Here is an 18,932-nt window from a genome sequence, read left to right as displayed (position 1 = left end):
GTGAATTTTGCTCAGAAATGAAGCAGCCGATGAAAATATGCTTAAATTGGCTACTCAGTACTCATTGAGTAATTATTGAACTAACCCAAGCTCGGGAATCAAGCGTTGAACATTCCCGCCGACAAGTTTAACAAAATATACGATCGATAATGAATAGAACTCGCAGAGGCCAGAGACGCAGGCCGTACAATTTCTTAAATTCTACCCGTGCTTATGATTTTAACTTTGACTATTCTGTGCTAAATGATATTGATATTGGTAGAATGGATAAAATATGCAACAATTAATGCCAAGCAAAGAAATGGAAGGCTGAATCTCATGAACTATGATGTACCTACTGGTGGAAAAGTAGTTTTACCTAAACTTCTCGAACCAACATCATCAGTTCGGTCATTCACGCGAAGTTTTGTACATAACTAGCCGGGTATAAAAATTAAACGACGAATTTAACAAAAAATTTTAATCACATACAGTTGGTATTTTTAACGAGTAACGAAGTGCACGGGGATCAGTTAGTATTATTATATAGGCTTTGTTTTTACTGATAAACTTTAAAGTACTAGCTATAGGTTTATAGATAAATAATAAAGAAAATATAATAATAATATAACTTTGTTGGTGACAAGTTAGATTTTAATTATTCATTATATGATCAAGGCCCCACATCTTCCTAATTGTACGTAAATATAGAGGGGCCTTTTTAACTTAGCTGTCCAAGTAATTTGTTCCCAGGCCACCACTGCATGTATTATTAAGTGTTTGTGAAGTTAATTGACATAAATATTTTACTGCATAAGAAAATATGGGAGGGGCCTCTGGGATTTTATTTAAGATATAATTATGATTTATGATATTTACTGAAATGTAGTCTTAAGAAACTAAAGAAACACCTGATGGCTGATACGCTATAAATAATAAAAAGTTAATAAATATACGTCATGCTAGTACAGTAAATTTACTAAATTATATTAGCTATAAAGCAAATGTTTTTATTAGTAAATATTTATTTTGTTGACATGTGTGATTTTTAATTGTATTAGGAAATATAGTCGCTAGCCGAACTAGTAATCAAACTAGAGGGCAGAGCTCTAGTATACTTATTGAAAAAAATCGAGCAGTTACGACAAACGAATGGTACAAAATGGATTGACGCTTTGTAAATATTTTAAAACCCAAGCCTAAACAAATGTATCCATCACTAGTGCAGGTCTATGACTCTGATCACATTACAACGCTTAGCCCAACGCCATTGCACATAAAATAAAAGCTAATAAATTAATATAATAAGTGCTGTTTGGCGCTCCTGATGACGAATATTGTCGATGTACTTATCTGAAGCACTCCTGATGTACTTGATATTAGGTTAGATACAAGATACTAAAATACTTCTCCCAGGTAACCCTACATCTGATATTAAAAACAATAAAAACGTATAATGATCTATCTCTGATGTTTATAATAAGGAATTCTTGACGTTGGTGATAAGGACTTAACGAAGGAGAAGTTGATGAAGCTCAATGAAGACTGAAGTGTTAGAAGATATTAGTTTAAAGGTTTAAACTGTTTAAAGTTAATTTATACTGGTTAAAATTTGTAGACAGAGTGAAAAAGAGTTAACTCTACGGATTGCTGAGTAGGAACAAGGTTAAAAAGTGTTTTAAAATATAGGAATTTAAATTGCTTGATAAATTAAAATTTGTCCATCTCACTTCCCGCGATCGGCGAAAAGATTGTTGTTAACATCATATTTGGTAAGTACATCGCTCAACTTTATAGGTGTAACATTTCAATAAAATGTCAATCACTATTAAATATAAAATATAGATATAATATGTATTTATTTATTTAATCATGCTACTACGGACTTAATAGTTTTACACAGTTTATCGTGAATACTTCAACACTGAGCACCTACAATACCAAATATTGAGAATTTACTTCTAAAAAATAATGAGAGACAGTACTTATTTTGAAAATATGATATACAGGGTGATTCTTTTAAGTGGGTACACTAATTATCTCGAAAAGTATTTACTTTTTTCAAAATATTTTTTATATGGTTTCAAGTTGTTGAAAAACCAACGTTTTTATTAAAAAATTATATTTTTAAATATTTTTTATCCTTATCATTTTTTAAGTTTTTTACGTTTTTGAATGACAACATAGAGTTTTAATTTCATATTCCAAAGCAGAAAATTTTTCTAATTATTTTTATTCATAAAAATCGAATTTAGGGCTAGTAGTTTATGAGTTATAAGTATTTAAAGTAGTTTTTTAACAACTTGAAACCATGTAAAAAAATATTTTGAAAAAAGTAAATACTTTTCGAGATAATTAGTGTACCTACTTAAAAGAATCACCCTGTAGATAGTTGATAGATATATAATACGTTTTCTTTTTTTACTATTTTAAAATTCTAATCATATGCCTATTAGGCTATTATACATGATAATTTAAATTTATCTAATTTATCTAATTTTATCTAATTTGTCGTGCTATTACATAATATATTATATACACATACAGACATATAGCTATAGTGAAACCATTATTGACTGATCATTATTTGAAACTCAGATTGATATAGGAATCATTAAGAGGCGTAATTAATTGTATAATCATGAACTATTTTAACAACAATAAAAAAATATAACATGTTACCGTATCGGAGCAAGGTGCATAAGCCATACGTGAACTCAAGTAGCTATCTAAATATATTATATAGATTTAGATGAATATATAATGATAATATTATATAAGTTTTATTATATTTTTTTTACTTACGAAAATAAGGCTTATTGTAGCATCTTGCAATGGCTAAACGGAACTTTTAGTAAAATCGCCAACCATTAGCCGAAGTCTGCTTAAGCCAGGGCATCATGGATTTTTAATTTAAGAGAGAGGAAAAAGGTAAAGAAATAATCATACGCATTGGTTGAAATGGAAGAAAATTTCGTTTTAAATTAAACTATGGCCGAGAAAGCCGAACGATATGAAACTCTGACCGAGCACTGAGATAAATAATAAAAATAAATATAGGTAGGTGATCAGTGCCGGCGGGAGATTTTGCGGGGCCCAGGGCAGATTTTTTTCATGGGCCCTATACAAATTAAAGAAGAAAAATACATTTTTTTTCTATTTTACATAACCCCTAAAAAATATTTTATTTTTTATGTACACAATTAAACAAAGTATATTTATTATTATTGGATGATTTGTCTGGAATATTTTTACAAAATAGAAAAAAAATATTATATTATTTATAAAAAAAACCATTGTATAAATTATAACTCAATATTTTGGGCTATAGCATTTAAAAATTCTTAAGTTTTATAAACTTTTTTTCCCCGAGACTTTTTTCTTGGAGACTCCCCCCCCCCGTTTTCCATTATAAGACGTGAAAAACCAAAAAATGGTTATTTTATAATTTTTTATAATCATTATGGTAATAGTAACTATTAACTAGGTATTAGATTAAAAAATCGTGAGATTCGTGTAAGTAATTTTGTTTACCTTTGGAAGTGATTGAAATATTCTGTCATTTTTTAGATATTCTTTGGGAGCATTTCCACATTCCACTATCCAGTGGATGCTTGTTGATAGAATATGAGTCATTGTGCTAGAAAAATTATTACAAATAATTTTTTTGACCAATTTAAAAACTTCTACATCCATTTCGATGCGAATAACTGCGAGTATGGACAACAATTGAACTTCTTATGCCTTATGCGTTATTTTAATATCTATTTTTTTAGTTTGGTATTTGGTATTTTATCTTTTAATAAATAATAAGATGTGCTATCTTCATCATTACCTATTACCTTTTTAATTGTACAACAAATCAAACTGAAATTTTTTTCCGTTCGATAATTTTGTGGTCGGAATTTTTTCCCGGGATTCGTTCTCTATCTACTTTTTTAGTATTTACAGTTTACACAATGATTGCATAATATATCAGTAAGTATCATTCCAATAGAGTTGTAAATTATAATATACCTAATTAGTAATTTATTATAAATTATGACGCATGAGCAGCAATGTATATAGATACACAGATGTACATTCAATAAAAATTAGAATAATAATCATATTATAAAATTTTCGTTGACCTACAATAGTTTAATAAAGGTACGTCAGCAAAATATTTGAAGTGACTCTCGATGGGTTATATTAATATATAATATTATACATTAGTGACAGTCATCTCAATAATTATAAATGTTGCAGAATGTGGGAAAAAATTGCTTTTTCCGACAAACTAGTTTGAAATATTACTACAAGTCGACAAAAGTTTAACAATAATAATAATAATATAATAACAATAGGACGAATGTCGTCGGAACAGTCACTAGTGACTGTGGCATCAGTCATATTTGCACAGAGGCGTAATTGGGGGGGAGGTGTAAGGGGTTTCCATCATCAAAACAAAATGTTTTTTTATATTGGTTATAATTTTAAACAATAGTTATACTAAATAATACTACTACAAATTAACATGTATATTATTATTACGATCTGTCGACCGACATAATATTTATTTGATTGTTAGAGTTTGAAACTTAAGTAAAATTACATTAAATTTGATTATAAATTTATTTTAACTTCCCACCCCCCCAGAAAAAGTCGTATCTACGTCGCTGTATTTGTAAAAGAAGTCTGACTCAGTGGCCCGCGGTTCGAAATAGTTGTTATTTCGCGCGCTCAGTCTGCTTTTCCAACCAGCGGACTGCGGAGTGAGACGACATAGTCGCAACGATCTCTAATGACATATTGCCATCCACGAGGATTGTTGTAGGTTGCAGCTTGCAGTACTAGGCAAGTAGGCGACAACAGACTGCCTTTTGCCATATTATATATTATTAAATTTTTGCCACTGCCACATTTAACGTTGCCACTAGGGCACTAGCTCTGCTGCTGCTGCACTCGCACTGCTGCAGTCGATGTGCAACGGCGACGGCAATGACGTAACGACATGATAACAGAACAACAATTATGTGATATCGTGCGCGTGCGTGCGAGTGCGTGTACTCCTTTCGTTGGCACCGCCACAACAATTATATATATTATTATTTCGGTCACTACTCACTATATGTCGGCGGGGTGGGGTGGGAGGAAAAAACTTGCCTCAGTCGGCGAGAGACGTATCTCACTATCGTGTACCGTAACTCATAAGCGTTAACGTACGTGCAACGATTGTCCCACGCGTTATCGTTTCGCGTCAGTCACCGTGTTCCGTGGTATAATAATAATAAATCCGAAACCTATTCGTTGGATCTAATATTTCATTCTTACCCACCATTACCCTCTCTCACGACAAGCCACGAACACCGGATGATTAATCGCGCCGCTATTCGGTCATCAGGCATTCGCTATCGTCCGCACGTCCTACCAACGACGACGTCCGATCACACTATCAGTGGCGAGTGATAGAGAACCGTTTAATTTCATACTACGACTGCTTACCAGTTTTTGTGCACCGACTACTACGTTAATTTATTATTACTATTATAATTATATCACGCACACGCACACGTTTATCGAATTCGTACGTGTAACGTCGAATTATCATCTTTATTATTATTATTTATCTGTGTCCGCGTCGATCGTTTCCGCCGGAGAGCTGATAACCGATAATTAATCAACAAACTCGGTGTCCGGTGACCGTAGCGTAGTAACCGTGTGAAATTAGGTTATTTCGCGTAGTTGTTTTCCGTCCGCCTCTGTGCACTTGTTCAACGCACCGTCGAGATTCCTGTCCGGTTTCGTTGTTCCATCATCAGTAGGAGTTGATCAGCGTTATTTTTTACGACCTTTATTTGAAATACCAATCGCCATGGCTATGGAAGGAGAGGAGCTCATCTCGGATCAGGAAAAGGTAACGTTTTTCTCTCATCTACTACGTGCAGTTGTATTGTGACAACGGCTGAGTTGACGAAACAGTATAATTTCTTGTACGTTTCATGCAACATAGTGTGGCCCTCACAACCGAGTTGTGTAAAAATTGCTATCGGCTAGGTCTTTGTTACTCATTTCATTGCGATTCCAGTGTGTATGAGACTGTGTATTTTAGATAAAATATAAATAAAATGTTGATTAAAATTGATTGTGTATAATCAGGTATAACTGTATAAGTAATTTCTTGATTTATTATAGTAGTCATTTCTTACATTGAGACACCTGTGTGCCAAGCTTACTCTATTAATTATAATATTATGTACCTTGGGTATAGTCAGTACTTGAGTTGGGAAAATATTAGGAAGATGCAAACTTGTAAAACAAAATTTGTGTATCTGAATATTTAAATATCTTATTGGTTAATATTTATTTAGATGGAGTAAATATGCATAAATGTATTTTAAATAGAATGATAAAGGCATTTTTCCTGCAAACCTCCTCAGTTATCGGGGTTGGTAAATTGAGTTCCAAACAACCCTAACTTGGTAAATTGAGTCTCGGGGAAAAATAGGTTGTAGGTAAGTTGAGTCCCAGAAAAAATCAAGTAGTACTGGTAGTAGGTAATTTGAGTCCCATGGAAAAACAATTTATATGCATTTAAAATTTAAAAATATCCATCACTATAAAATTTTTATTTCTGATTTGTAGACATTCATTGACTGCATGTATATGATTTTGAACATAGCAACATGCATTTTTATTAATTATATAATTATTTTTTATGCAATAAAAATGCATGTTGCTATTTTCAAAATCATATACATGCAGTCAATGAATGTCCACAAATCACAAATAAAAATTTTATAGTGCACATTTTTAAATTTTAAATGCATATAAATCGTTTTTCCCTGGGACTCAAATTACCTACTGCCTTATTTTTCCGGGACTCAACTTACCTACTACCTATTTTTCCCCGGGACTCAATTTACCACTTTCAAAATGTACCAAACTTATCTCGGACTACATTTACCTAACCCCCTCAGTTATGTCTATACCTAATAGATATGCACATATTACATATTTTATGGCTGCATATGAACTGTGCCATCAAACATTAAAAAAACATTATCATCCCCATTAACTTACAAACATAGGACTGTTACAAAAAATTCTACAGGTATGGTGAAGAATTTTGTTTTTTTGTTTCATTTGAACAATACCTATATTCATAATATATTAAGCATAATTCAGTTGTTAAAAATATAATCTAATAATTCAAATCTAATCCAAAATTCTTGGCTTACCTATATATTTTATTTTATAGTTATAATTTTTATTTTTATTTGACATCTCATACAAATGATATGAAATATATCTCTGTCACTTCTATATACTTATATGGTTGATCTTATACTTTACTCAAATTAATCCAAGAACTAAATTAGAAAGATTTTTTTTTACCCAATTGCAGACTAAATACCAGGGACTCAATTTGAATTTTTTTTCCTGTTCAGGTATTATACTCAATTAGTATGCACTGATTTCTGTACTATCTATGTTGAATTAGAAATTTAGAATGATACAAAATACTTGAGCCTGTTTGCCATGTTTTGAATTAAGAAAATGTCCATGTATAGATTTCATTGTAAACTATTTAATTAACACACAAAAATACAGATGATTTTACACATATTATTATGTTCATGTTAATTTGCCAACCAAGAATGTTTATTCGATGACATAAGTTACTTATCTAATTTTGTGTAGAATATCTACGACTTATGTATATACAGGTTGTAACAATAATATCTGTTAAATTAAATAACCTCGGAAATAACTTTTGTTCTATTCAATATATTTTAATTTGTTTTTCATGTATCATTTAAAGACAATGTACATGATGACATATTTTATTTCAAATTTTTAATACTAACATTAAAAAAATTAAAGCTAGACATTTTTTTGTAAAATTAAAAATAGGTATTCAATTTGTAAGTAGTTTATTTTTTTACAACTTTTTAGAAATTTAATTATTTTTGCTAAGTGAATTTGATCCAGTCTTAAAAAAAAATTTTAAATTAAAAAAGTTCCTTCAAGAAAATTGTCTTAAAAAATCATAAAAAGTAAACCACTTGACTTAGATTTTTAATATCAAAAGTTTTCTAAAAATAAAATGTACAAACTAACTATTACAGTATGTTAATACTTTCAAAAACATATTCAGTTTTTAGTTCAGTTAAAAAAAAAAAAAAATTAACTGTTATTTTATGTAATATGTATGTAGCTTACTAGTCAATAAATTATAATAAATATAAACAAATATTGATTTGAACATAAGTTATTTAATCTATCAGGTTTTCCAGTTACACCCTGTATAGTATGAAATAAAAGACAATTAATAGAAATTAATACTTTTATAAGAAATAAATATTATTCTCATTTATCTATTAAGGTAAAAATGGTGTAGTAATTTATACTTTAAAGGTTTGATATTATTTTACACTTTCCTGAAATTTTAAAAATGTGTAAGAGTTATCTACCCATTGTAAATACCAATCAATAGTAGTTAATTATCAGGGAAAATACTAATTTGTGTAATATGATTATTTAGTCTATTATTTAAACTTAAAATTACAAGTTAGCTGTATTGTAAATTCTATTATAGTTGTTTATTTATAAGTCATTACTCATTAATAAAAATAATAATACCTGCTAATAATAATTACATACTTATTAATGAGATTAACTGTAGATAAATATTTACATTTTAGATTCTGAACGAAGTGAGGAATTTATTGTTTTTACTATGATGTATGTTTTTTTTTTTGTATCTGTCATTATGTTTTGAAGTAGAAATAATGCTTTGATTTTTGACTTCAGCTCCTCTTTGAAAAGGAAAATTCGTCTAGTCCATAGGTACTTAGTGATTCAAAAGTAAAAACCAAGTCAGGAAAAATCCTAAAAAAAAAAAGGTCAAAATCGATTTTACTTAAAATTTTCACCAAATGTTCATATTAGCGTTATCTGTCTATGATTAAATTTTCAAAATATTTTGACCTTTTTAACTATATATACAATAAACATATACTATTTATAGTTATAGTTATAGTCTATACTATATATAGACAATTGAAATCTTCGATTTTTAAAGTTTTTTTTTTTAGAAACGCCTATAAAAAAATTTGGTTATCCATTAAAATCAATTAAAATTTAATAGAAAACTAATTATAAGTTGCACTTTTTGTACTAAATTAAAAATTAAAAATCATTAATTACAATTTTTCGAGCAATTTTTGTTTATAAGCATGGCTATCTTGTTGTATGCGCTCTACCGTTTCATTGCACTCTACCGTTTTTACCACTTTAATAAGTAATATAAGTAATAATTATTTTTATTACACCATACATACATACACAGGTGATAGGTACAAGTATTAATTTTATATATAGATAAGTCGAACTATGGGAAAATTTGGAAACCATATTTTTAGATTTATTTTATTCCGACAAACATCGCATTTTAGATAATTTTGAAGATAATAATATTTTCTAGGCCGGCACGGATTATGATTACAATTTATAGATTGAAAAATAAAATTATTATATAAATTAAATCATAAAGTAAAAAATAATAATATACACGTAAACCATATAGTCAATAAAAGAAGTAAAAGAAAAAAATAAACAACACACGTAAAATTAAATAAATAATTAACCTATGAGTCAAGTGTTATACCATATCAAATGTTGCAAACAATTATAAGTTACAATGTACTGTATAAAATGCTATAAAGTATTTATACACAACCGTTTGTCATTGTCTCGTCTTTAATAGATAAATTAGGTAGTAGAGCGCATACGACAAGATAGCCATAAGCATTTAAAGTTCAGATGTTTATGAAATACGTCAAAATTGTGAAAATTTGCATGGAATTATGAAGTTGAAAATTCATAAAACTGTTATAATTTATACCCTTTTAAACCTAATACAAGATTCTCCATAACTTTTTCTTCATATAACTGTAAAAAAAAAAACTCCAGAGTCAATATAGAAAACATTTGTGAGTGTATAAAATTTATATTTAAATATTGTGCGTTTATAAAATATATTATAATTTAAATATAGGTAATATAATTTATCCTAGACTGATAAATCATCTCCATTCAGAATTGTTTACTCTCCATTTTTAATATACAGCAGATTGATACCCATTTTTTTTCAGGTGATATTTTTTGTTTTGTTTTAGACTAATAAATTAGATTCCCGATTAAAATACAATACAATTTATAATTAATTAAAATTTTATCAATAATAAATATTATAATTTTTTAATATTTATAAATTTTAAATATAATTTTATAAATAAATAAAATAATAATACTGTTTGGTATAAATTATATATTTGAAGTTTTAATGAGCTTTATAGGTATACCTTTGGGTTTTAAGTTACATAAATGTTAGGTTGGTTCAATACTTAAAGGGTTTAATTAATGACTAGTTTTTCACAAGAACTCAGAAATTAGGCACTATTTTTTCCCTATCAACAGTATCAATTAAACATATCTTATATTGGTAGCTACTATAGTCATGCACAGGTCATCATAGAAGTGAAGATATAGTGCTTGCTGTAGTGGAAAACATTTAAGGGTTAAGGTGGGATTAGATCTCAATAAACCTCAAAATTACTTAAAATTCAATATTATTTATACAAATCATAATAATATATAAAAATTGTTAAAGTACAAAATTGTTTAGACATAATTTCCTTAAAAATAAACCAACTTATTAATATTTTATATTTTTCCTCATCCATATGTTTTTAGAACTCTGGAGTGCTAACCTTATTAATATTAATTTACAATAAACCATTCATCTAATAGATAATTAATATATAAAGGTTATTAGAAATAATAGTTCACTTATTTCGGGTCAATTTTACATGTATCAGTTGCAATCTAGTTATATCGATGACATGGGTCTTGCAAGAATAATTGTACACAAACTGATTACAATATATATATATATATATATATTTCATCTCAATATAAACTGCTTACAAGTATGATTGATAAGTGAGAAGTAGAAGAAGGTTCAAAAACAATTCTTTAAATATTTAATTATTAACGTTTCTTGAATTGATGAATTTTTAGTGTCTAGAGTTATTTGTTAGTAGTTTAGTGCAATCAAAGTAAATATGGTAGAGTTAAACAAATTAAAACCCAAAAAATAGACTACATGCAAATTCGCATTCAGCAGTTCAAATTGAGTGCGGTTAGCTGAAACATTTTAGGTAAGAACAGTATCTAGGCTTTCTTTGTTTTTTATTTCGTTTTTTATAGTACTTAATTTTTACACAAGTTGTATAAACATTTAAAATATAAAATATTAATGTTTAGAAATGTTTATAACTCACAAAAAATAAAAACTGTAGAACTCTAATAAAAAAACACAGATAATGTTTTAGATACCTTTAACTTTTAAGTTAGATCTTAAATACCTACTCTACCTATATTAGACCAAAATAGTATTGTGTACAGATTATTTTAAAATTATTTAGATGAGATAGCAGATAATGTTTTGAAAATTTATCCAGTTAAGATACCTCTTTTCTATAGTGAAAGATTAATTGAATACAAAAATTATCTAAATAAAATGATAAGAGAACTGTCTTTTTATCTAAAAAAAACATATGAATATACACAGTTTTTAAAGACTATACATTAAATTATAATGTACATATATATTTATAATCTTTTAGTTAATATTTATTATTTTATATAAAAATACAATATTAATTTAAAAATTTAAATTTAAAAAAAGTTGTGTCTAATGATTTAATGAAAATGTATTGCACCTAATAAAAACATAATAATGAATGTAAATTATATTAAATCTAAAAAAAATTTACAATTGAATTTATTTTATATCTCGGAAGATGTCTTGTGAACTAATTGTGGCATTTAGATGTAGCATTTGTATTTCAAATTGTAATAATTTAAGTAAAACAACAAATAAGTGAAATTAATAAAAATATTATTTAACTATCAGCAGATAATCAAATAACAGTTTTATTTATTTGTTTTAATTAGATAAGATAAAAAGATAAATATTTTTATCTAGATAATGCTTAACATTTGGTCAATTCATTATAATATTTAAGCTAATAACATCAAATTGGAACTGCAGAACATCATTTTAGTATGTTTACGGTATTGCAGGTATAACATCAGCTTAATGTTATTAAGACATAAGAAAATACCTATAAATTGTTTATCAAAACCTGTAAAGAAACACAAAGTTTTTCATAAATCAAAAAAAAAAGATGCAATTTTAAACATTAAATAGGTATACTATAAAATATTTTGAAGCTAAAATTCTCCATTCCTTTCCCTTTTCCCTATGTTACTTATTCATTAAGAATCCCAACTAAAAACAAAAAAAATTATATTGATATTGTTTTTATAGAATATTGCTCGAAAAATAAGAATATTATTCCTTGTGTTCCTTAGTAAATATGATAGGTCATTTAATTTTCTATGCAAATAAACACTGTTATTTAAAATTAAAAATGATTTTAAAATATTTCATCAACTGTTATTATGTATATTATGTAATATTAATATAGGTATTTTGTACAACATAATGTAAAATATAAAGGGTAGATGTTCATGCGTTTGCATATTTTTCTTTCTTTAACAATAGTAGTTAGAGTAATATAGAAATTTATTTTGTAACCTTTAGAATACAAATATAAAATTTCATGTTGCATACATATGGATATTTTGAACTATTCGTCTTTAAAACATATTTTTGTTATTTTAATTCATGTTTTGAAATTGTATTGTATATTTAAATTTATTAGCACTTTATAGGCATTTAATGAACAATAAAATAAGTGAATATTTAGGGTAATTTATTATTATTTAAATTTTACTACAGAAATAGACCTATAAAACCACACAATACATTTAAAAAATGTTAATATACTTTTTTTTGGATAATTTAAAACTGTTTATAAAATTCCTTTACTAAGCATTTTTGATGTACCTGTTTTTTTATTTAAATCGCATATATCTGGTTAAATTTATTTTCTAGTGCAGAAATATTTATTTTATGTTTTTAACAGTTCTAAAAAATAATATTTAATATTTTAGTGTTTATTTTGATACTTTGTTGAATATTTTAATCTTATAGCATATATGTTGATATTTTATAATCATATAATTACTAGGGCTCGGATTTTGTAGCAAAATAAATCCTTAAAAAAACATTTTAAGTAGCCAAAAAAAGCATTTATTAATTTAATTCTAAAAAAGCAAATTTCAATTACACATAAAATTAAATATTAAAAAAGGAATTTACAATCATATATTTAGTCAAGTTATTTTCATTAAAAATCATTCTATTTGGTGCTAATATATTTTTATACATAGAAAAAGACTACTACTAATTGTCCATATCTGATTGACCATAAAGTATATTAAGGAAAATGTGTATTAAAGTTTAGAATAAATATATTATACTAAATTATATATCATATATTTCTATGACCTTTAATTTGTGTATATTCTTACTAACTAAATATTGTTGTTTATAGGTCAGAATTGTTTCAGATTTCATCTTACATTCACCTCCAGGCGAATTCAATGAAGTATTCAATGGTAAAAAATTAAGATTACATTTTTTTTACCTTTTATTTATTTATTTGTTTTTTAAATTTCAGATGTTCGAGGCCTAGTTAACAATGATGCTCTTCTTAAAGAAGGAACATGTTGGTAAGTATTCTAATAATAATTTTTATGATTTCTATGAATTACATCATATTATGAATATTATTTCAGGGCATTTGCCTTATACAATAAAGAACAAACATTACCTGTTAAGATAGAAAACAGTGAATATCCGGTGCTTATTACTCAATTTAATGATCTAGGATCTAGTAGATTTTATGATCCTAGATCTAAACAATCATTTAAGTTTGATCATTTAAGAAAAGAACCATCAAACTATGAGGTAAGAGTGTGTTGAGCTGTATGTTTTAAATTTAACTAGCTAGCTAAGTAGTATTAAGTATCAAAAGTGGTTTTTAAATTGTGATCTTATAAATGTTTTTTTATTTAAATTTGTTTTTGTTTTTTTATGTATTAACATTTTTAAGCCCCCTCTCCAAAAAAAAAGAATTTGTGAAAAAAGTGGGTTTAAAGTGAATTTGTAAATTTGATGTCAAGAAATAGTGTAACGGAAGTTGCGTGCACAATCATTTAACTCAGTAGCCCAAGTATACTTAGTCATGTTGACATGGTGTGTGTATGCAAATATCACATGATATTTTCTTACTATTATTAATCATTGCTATTTATCATAAAACACTTAAATATTATTATTAAGTACATTTCATAAATTATAACACTTGGTATTTACATCACTCATAAGTCAACCTACATTTTTTTAATAGGTGCAAGTCGTCAGATTAATGTTAACACATCAACATTGAGTGTCAAATACAAAATCTGCCACACACATGTTTTTTCTCTATAAAATCAGGCAACTATTATTTACCTGTTAAAGGAACCATTTTAAAAAATAATTGTAATTTATAACATAAAAATAAAAGTGATATTTTTCTAATTTAATTTAAAAATATAAGATCCAACTTAAAATAAATTAGAATAAATGCTGTGTTCTTAGGATAGTAGAAAATAACTTAAATGTTGAATAGTCAATGTTATAGGTTGTTATAATATTAAAAATACATTTTCATTTGATTGATTCAATGTTTTTTAATTTTATAATTTATATATTTTTATTTGAAAAAATTTAAATTACAGAATTGGGAGCCAGATTCAGAGACAGAAGCTTGGCGTTCAGTATTTGAAACAGAATTTACTTCATATACGTCATTACATTATAAACATGGTACATGTAGTGTATTTGCAAAACAAGAAGGTTCTTCGACTGTTATAACAGCTTGCATCGAGGATCATGAATTTCAAGCAAAAAATTTTTGGTTTGTTGATTTAATTTTTCTTATTAAGCTAATAAAATAAATTATTGGCCATCTCCCAATATGCGGTCTACCTGTTTTTTGCATACTACCTAACTATAAATATGATATGTGTATATGTATAGTATGCGGTCTACCAATTTTATGTGTTATACCTATCTATAGTAGGGAATCCCGCATCATTATTATTTATTAGTTTATTACCTACTAATTTAATATATTATGTTTTATCACTTTTATCTTATTTTTTTATAATGATATATATTTTATCATATAGCAGCTTAACATGTTAGTCGTTATAGTGTCGTTTGTGGTGAAACAAGTTTTTTTTAAATTTTAACTGAACATTTTTTTAAACTTAAAATGCTTGTAAAATAATTTTATAAAAAATTTTTAACTGAGGCCTCAAGTGTTAAATTGCAAGATTATGGTCTGTTACCTTGTCCGAAACAATTCAAGTATGGATGTATTTCCCGTGCCTCATTAGCGACGGGTCGTACCGTACCACATCATTATTATTATTATCATTATTTAATATTTATAATACCACACATGCCTATCCGTGCTGGTCTCTGAAATACTACAATTTAGTATAATAACCACGTCTATTCTGGTAGATCGCATTTTCAGCGGTATATCGCATATTGGGAGACAACTTTTGCAGTAGACCGCATATTGGGAGATAACCTAATTATTTATATATATATATATATTTTTTATTGGATTAAAAGGAATGGTCGTTGGCGGTCTCAGTGGACTCTTACTGTTGGGCCAACTAATATAGATATTTTTGGATTCTTACGAATTCATGTTCATTATTATGAAAATGGTAATGTTCAACTTGTAGCATCTAAAGAAGTAAAGGAATCGGTTGCGTTAACAGTAAGATTTAATTATTTATAATCATAATATTTAATATATAATTTTAACATTATGTTATTTAACTAAGACTGATGCTGTGAAAGAAGTTTTGAAAATAGCAGAAGATGCTGAGAATGAGTACCAAATAGCTATTACAGAAAATTATCAAACTATGTCAGAAACAACTTTTAAGGCACTCCGTCGTCAGTTGCCAGTTACTAGAACAAAAATCGATTGGAATAAAATTGTTTCTTACAGCATCGCTAAAGAGTTTAAAACTCAATGACCAATCAAACAGTTAATAGTCATTGTTTTATTTTCATGATGCAAAAGACTTAATTGGTGAGTCCTTACGCTTGCTAAAATATTTAAATATTATGAGAAAAGAATCATAATTTGTTTTAAAAATTATATCTTTTCACCAATGAGTTAGAAAAAAATTGAGCCTTTTAACCAAGGTGTTAGGAAAAATTGTACAAAACAAAGTGTGGAATTTCTCGCTTAGTATTCAATATAGTTTTCCTTTATTTGTAAATTTATTGAGGTATAATTTTTATTTTTGTATTTTTAATTTTAATTTATTAATTTTGTTGAGTGTAAACAAAACTTTATTATAAAATTAAGCTTTATGTAGTAAACAAATTTATTCATTTTTAGATTAATACATTTTGTGCTAAAGTTGAAAGATCCAAGTGTATTTTATTGTTTTTTTGGACTTCTAAATACTAAATAAAGTACATGCCATCAGTTTTTAAACTTAAATTATAAAAATCCATATTTTATATCATTTGCAAATGTCTGAAATATTTAAAATTAGGTCAATTTCATTATCTATGTGTTATGTAACTATTTGTTACGTCATTTAATTTATTAATTTTAATCAAAATGTATCATTTTTTTTTGTATTAACAATTTATATTTTATTCAGTAAGAAATAAAACCCAAAGCCAATAATGTATTAAATATATTTGAAGCCCAAATTAGAGTGTAAAAACTATTCTAAACTAGAATATAGTCAATAGTAATAATGTGTTATGAAACTTAAATATGATCTATTATGTATTTTTTTTCTTGATACCTATAAACGCATATTTTGAGTTAAATATTTTAAGTATTGATTCTAAATTTAACCTTTTAAACGCTTTAAAATTATTTTAGTATACGTTTAAAATTTAATAACTTGCATACAATTAAAATTTGTACCATTATTGAATTTATAATTTTGTTTCAAAGTTATTTATTCATATTCTTAAAGTTCTGATTCCTGAATTATCATAAATTACTTTTCTGATTATAAATATATATATATTGCTGCATTTGTTAATGTTACCCTATAAGTATTACAAGATTCTTTCGTACATTTAGTATGTTTTAATTATTTTTTCAAAAAAAAACCAAAATTAAATTTGTTAAAATTATTATGATATTGTAAATTTATTATCAAAAATTTATGTTTTTACATAAATTTCAAACGTTGTTGACTGTTTTCTAGAAAAACAATATTAATGTTATAGATATTAATGAGATAAAAAATTAGATAATTCTTACCACTATTATACTTTTTTTGTATGTACAGATATGTATTTGTATAGTCAAATATTTTAAGTACATAAAAGCAATTTTTGTTAAATAATTACATAATACTATATATTAACATATTTACATATTTACATATATAAATATATGCGTATAATATGCTTGTCTAAACTTAAATAAAACTGTACAATATTGGTGTATTAATTAGGAAAAACAATTTGGTGAAGGTTATGTGATTTAAATGTTGTATAATTGTAATGAATGCCATAAACAAAACTTTGTTTTTGATTCATGGTAGATTTTTTTCTAATAAATTTGTTTTTGTAATAATTTAAAAAAAATGCATAAAAATGTGCAATATTTAGTTTAAAATATTTAATGTAATATACATTATGTAATTCAAAAAATAAAATATCTATAACGCGGCTTGTATTGAAATCTAGTGAAATATCATACGTCATTATAAATTGTATACCAATATACTTAAATTAATTTTGGTTTTATATATTTCATGCTCACAACAACAAATTTTTCGTCACTATCCGTTATGTCAATTATTAACTATTATTAAATGATTATATTATTATTACTTTTATCATTAATATTTTATTTATTATTATTATTATTATTATTATTATTAATATTTTTATTTAATCATTTTTATTTTATTTTAATTTAATTACTAAACAGGAATGCTCTTGTAATGTGACTTTCTTGTTTAATATTTAAAATAATGTTATTTAAAAAGGAAAATTATATATTATATTCAAAGCTACGACATTTTATGTTTGCTAAATTTTTCTGTCCTAATATTCATACAGCTTCAGCTTTTAGCTTCTGGTGTTTAAAAATTGTATAGACCATTTAGAGTTTATAGTTGGTTAAAGTAAATATCTTATCACATCAAATAATATTTACTAAAGCTTCTACCCTTTTGTATTGTAGCTTACCAATTGTCATAATTTTGGTTGACTGGGAGAGACCTTATTACAATGCATTGGTCTTGCAAACTAAGTGATATACATCTATAAAAATGTAATGTTCGTCTATACCTATAACCCTAAATAATAATATTAATATAGGTATTTATTGAATTAATTTATAGACAAACATGCATTTATTCATACAAAAATAATTCTATAACTGTGGTGGTGTATATTGAATACAAACATATTTGGTCTTCTTTTCTATCAACTTCTTTTAAATTTTATTAAATTTAAATTGGTTGTATATAGTTTTTATAATATCATAATAAATTTATTAACATTTTTTCACATTATTTGATGAAAAAATTTGTATTAAAGTATTGTTTTTTATTCCTCAGTGGAGTGTAGAGGTATGATGTTCTATTGTTTTTAATCTAACATAATGACAACTCATTGAATTTTAAAAACCATTTTGAGCCTAATTCATATTATAATTTTATGATAAATAATAAAAATATTGGAGGAAAACATGGCAACATTTTGTTTTGTTTAATTGCTGTATGTATGTATCGATGCTTAAGCTGGGCTTGCTAATACTAATTTACTCGTGTACCTAAAATCTATCATTGAATACTTTGTGTTGTTTTTATTTAATTATATTTATTATATATCATTAAATCAATGTAAAATATACAATATACAGAAATAC

At 26.2% G+C, this 18,932-nt stretch overlaps 1 protein-coding gene across 3 annotated transcripts in view; it reads left to right on the top strand.

Moving 5' to 3' along the window:
- The first annotated feature begins 5,127 nt into the window (after positions 1-5,127).
- cpa (F-actin-capping protein subunit alpha) overlaps positions 5,128-18,932 on the top strand; it is a 33,253-nt gene continuing 19,448 nt past the window's right edge. The window contains exons 1-8 of one of the 3 annotated variants that reach the window (XR_016190344.1): positions 5,128-5,875; positions 13,494-13,557; positions 13,620-13,671; positions 13,738-13,909; positions 14,725-14,903; positions 15,632-15,782; positions 15,850-16,103; positions 16,419-18,931. Coding sequence is in view for 1 of the 3 variants with exons in the window: in XM_089219920.1 (XP_089076046.1) it covers positions 5,834-5,875; positions 13,494-13,557; positions 13,620-13,671; positions 13,738-13,909; positions 14,725-14,903; positions 15,632-15,782; positions 15,850-16,047 (858 nt within the window). In the remaining 2 variants the exon portion in view is untranslated. The other 2 variants (XR_016190346.1, XM_089219920.1) reach the window with 2 other exon arrangements.

This window comes from Diuraphis noxia, unplaced genomic scaffold (genome assembly GCF_037042655.1).
Source record: "Diuraphis noxia isolate RWA-SAM2 unplaced genomic scaffold, SU_Dnox_SAM2 contig0001, whole genome shotgun sequence".
NCBI lineage: Eukaryota > Metazoa > Arthropoda > Insecta > Hemiptera > Aphididae > Diuraphis > Diuraphis noxia.
The sequence above is the reverse complement of the archived record's forward strand: the minus strand, read 5'-3'. Positions and strand labels throughout refer to the sequence as shown.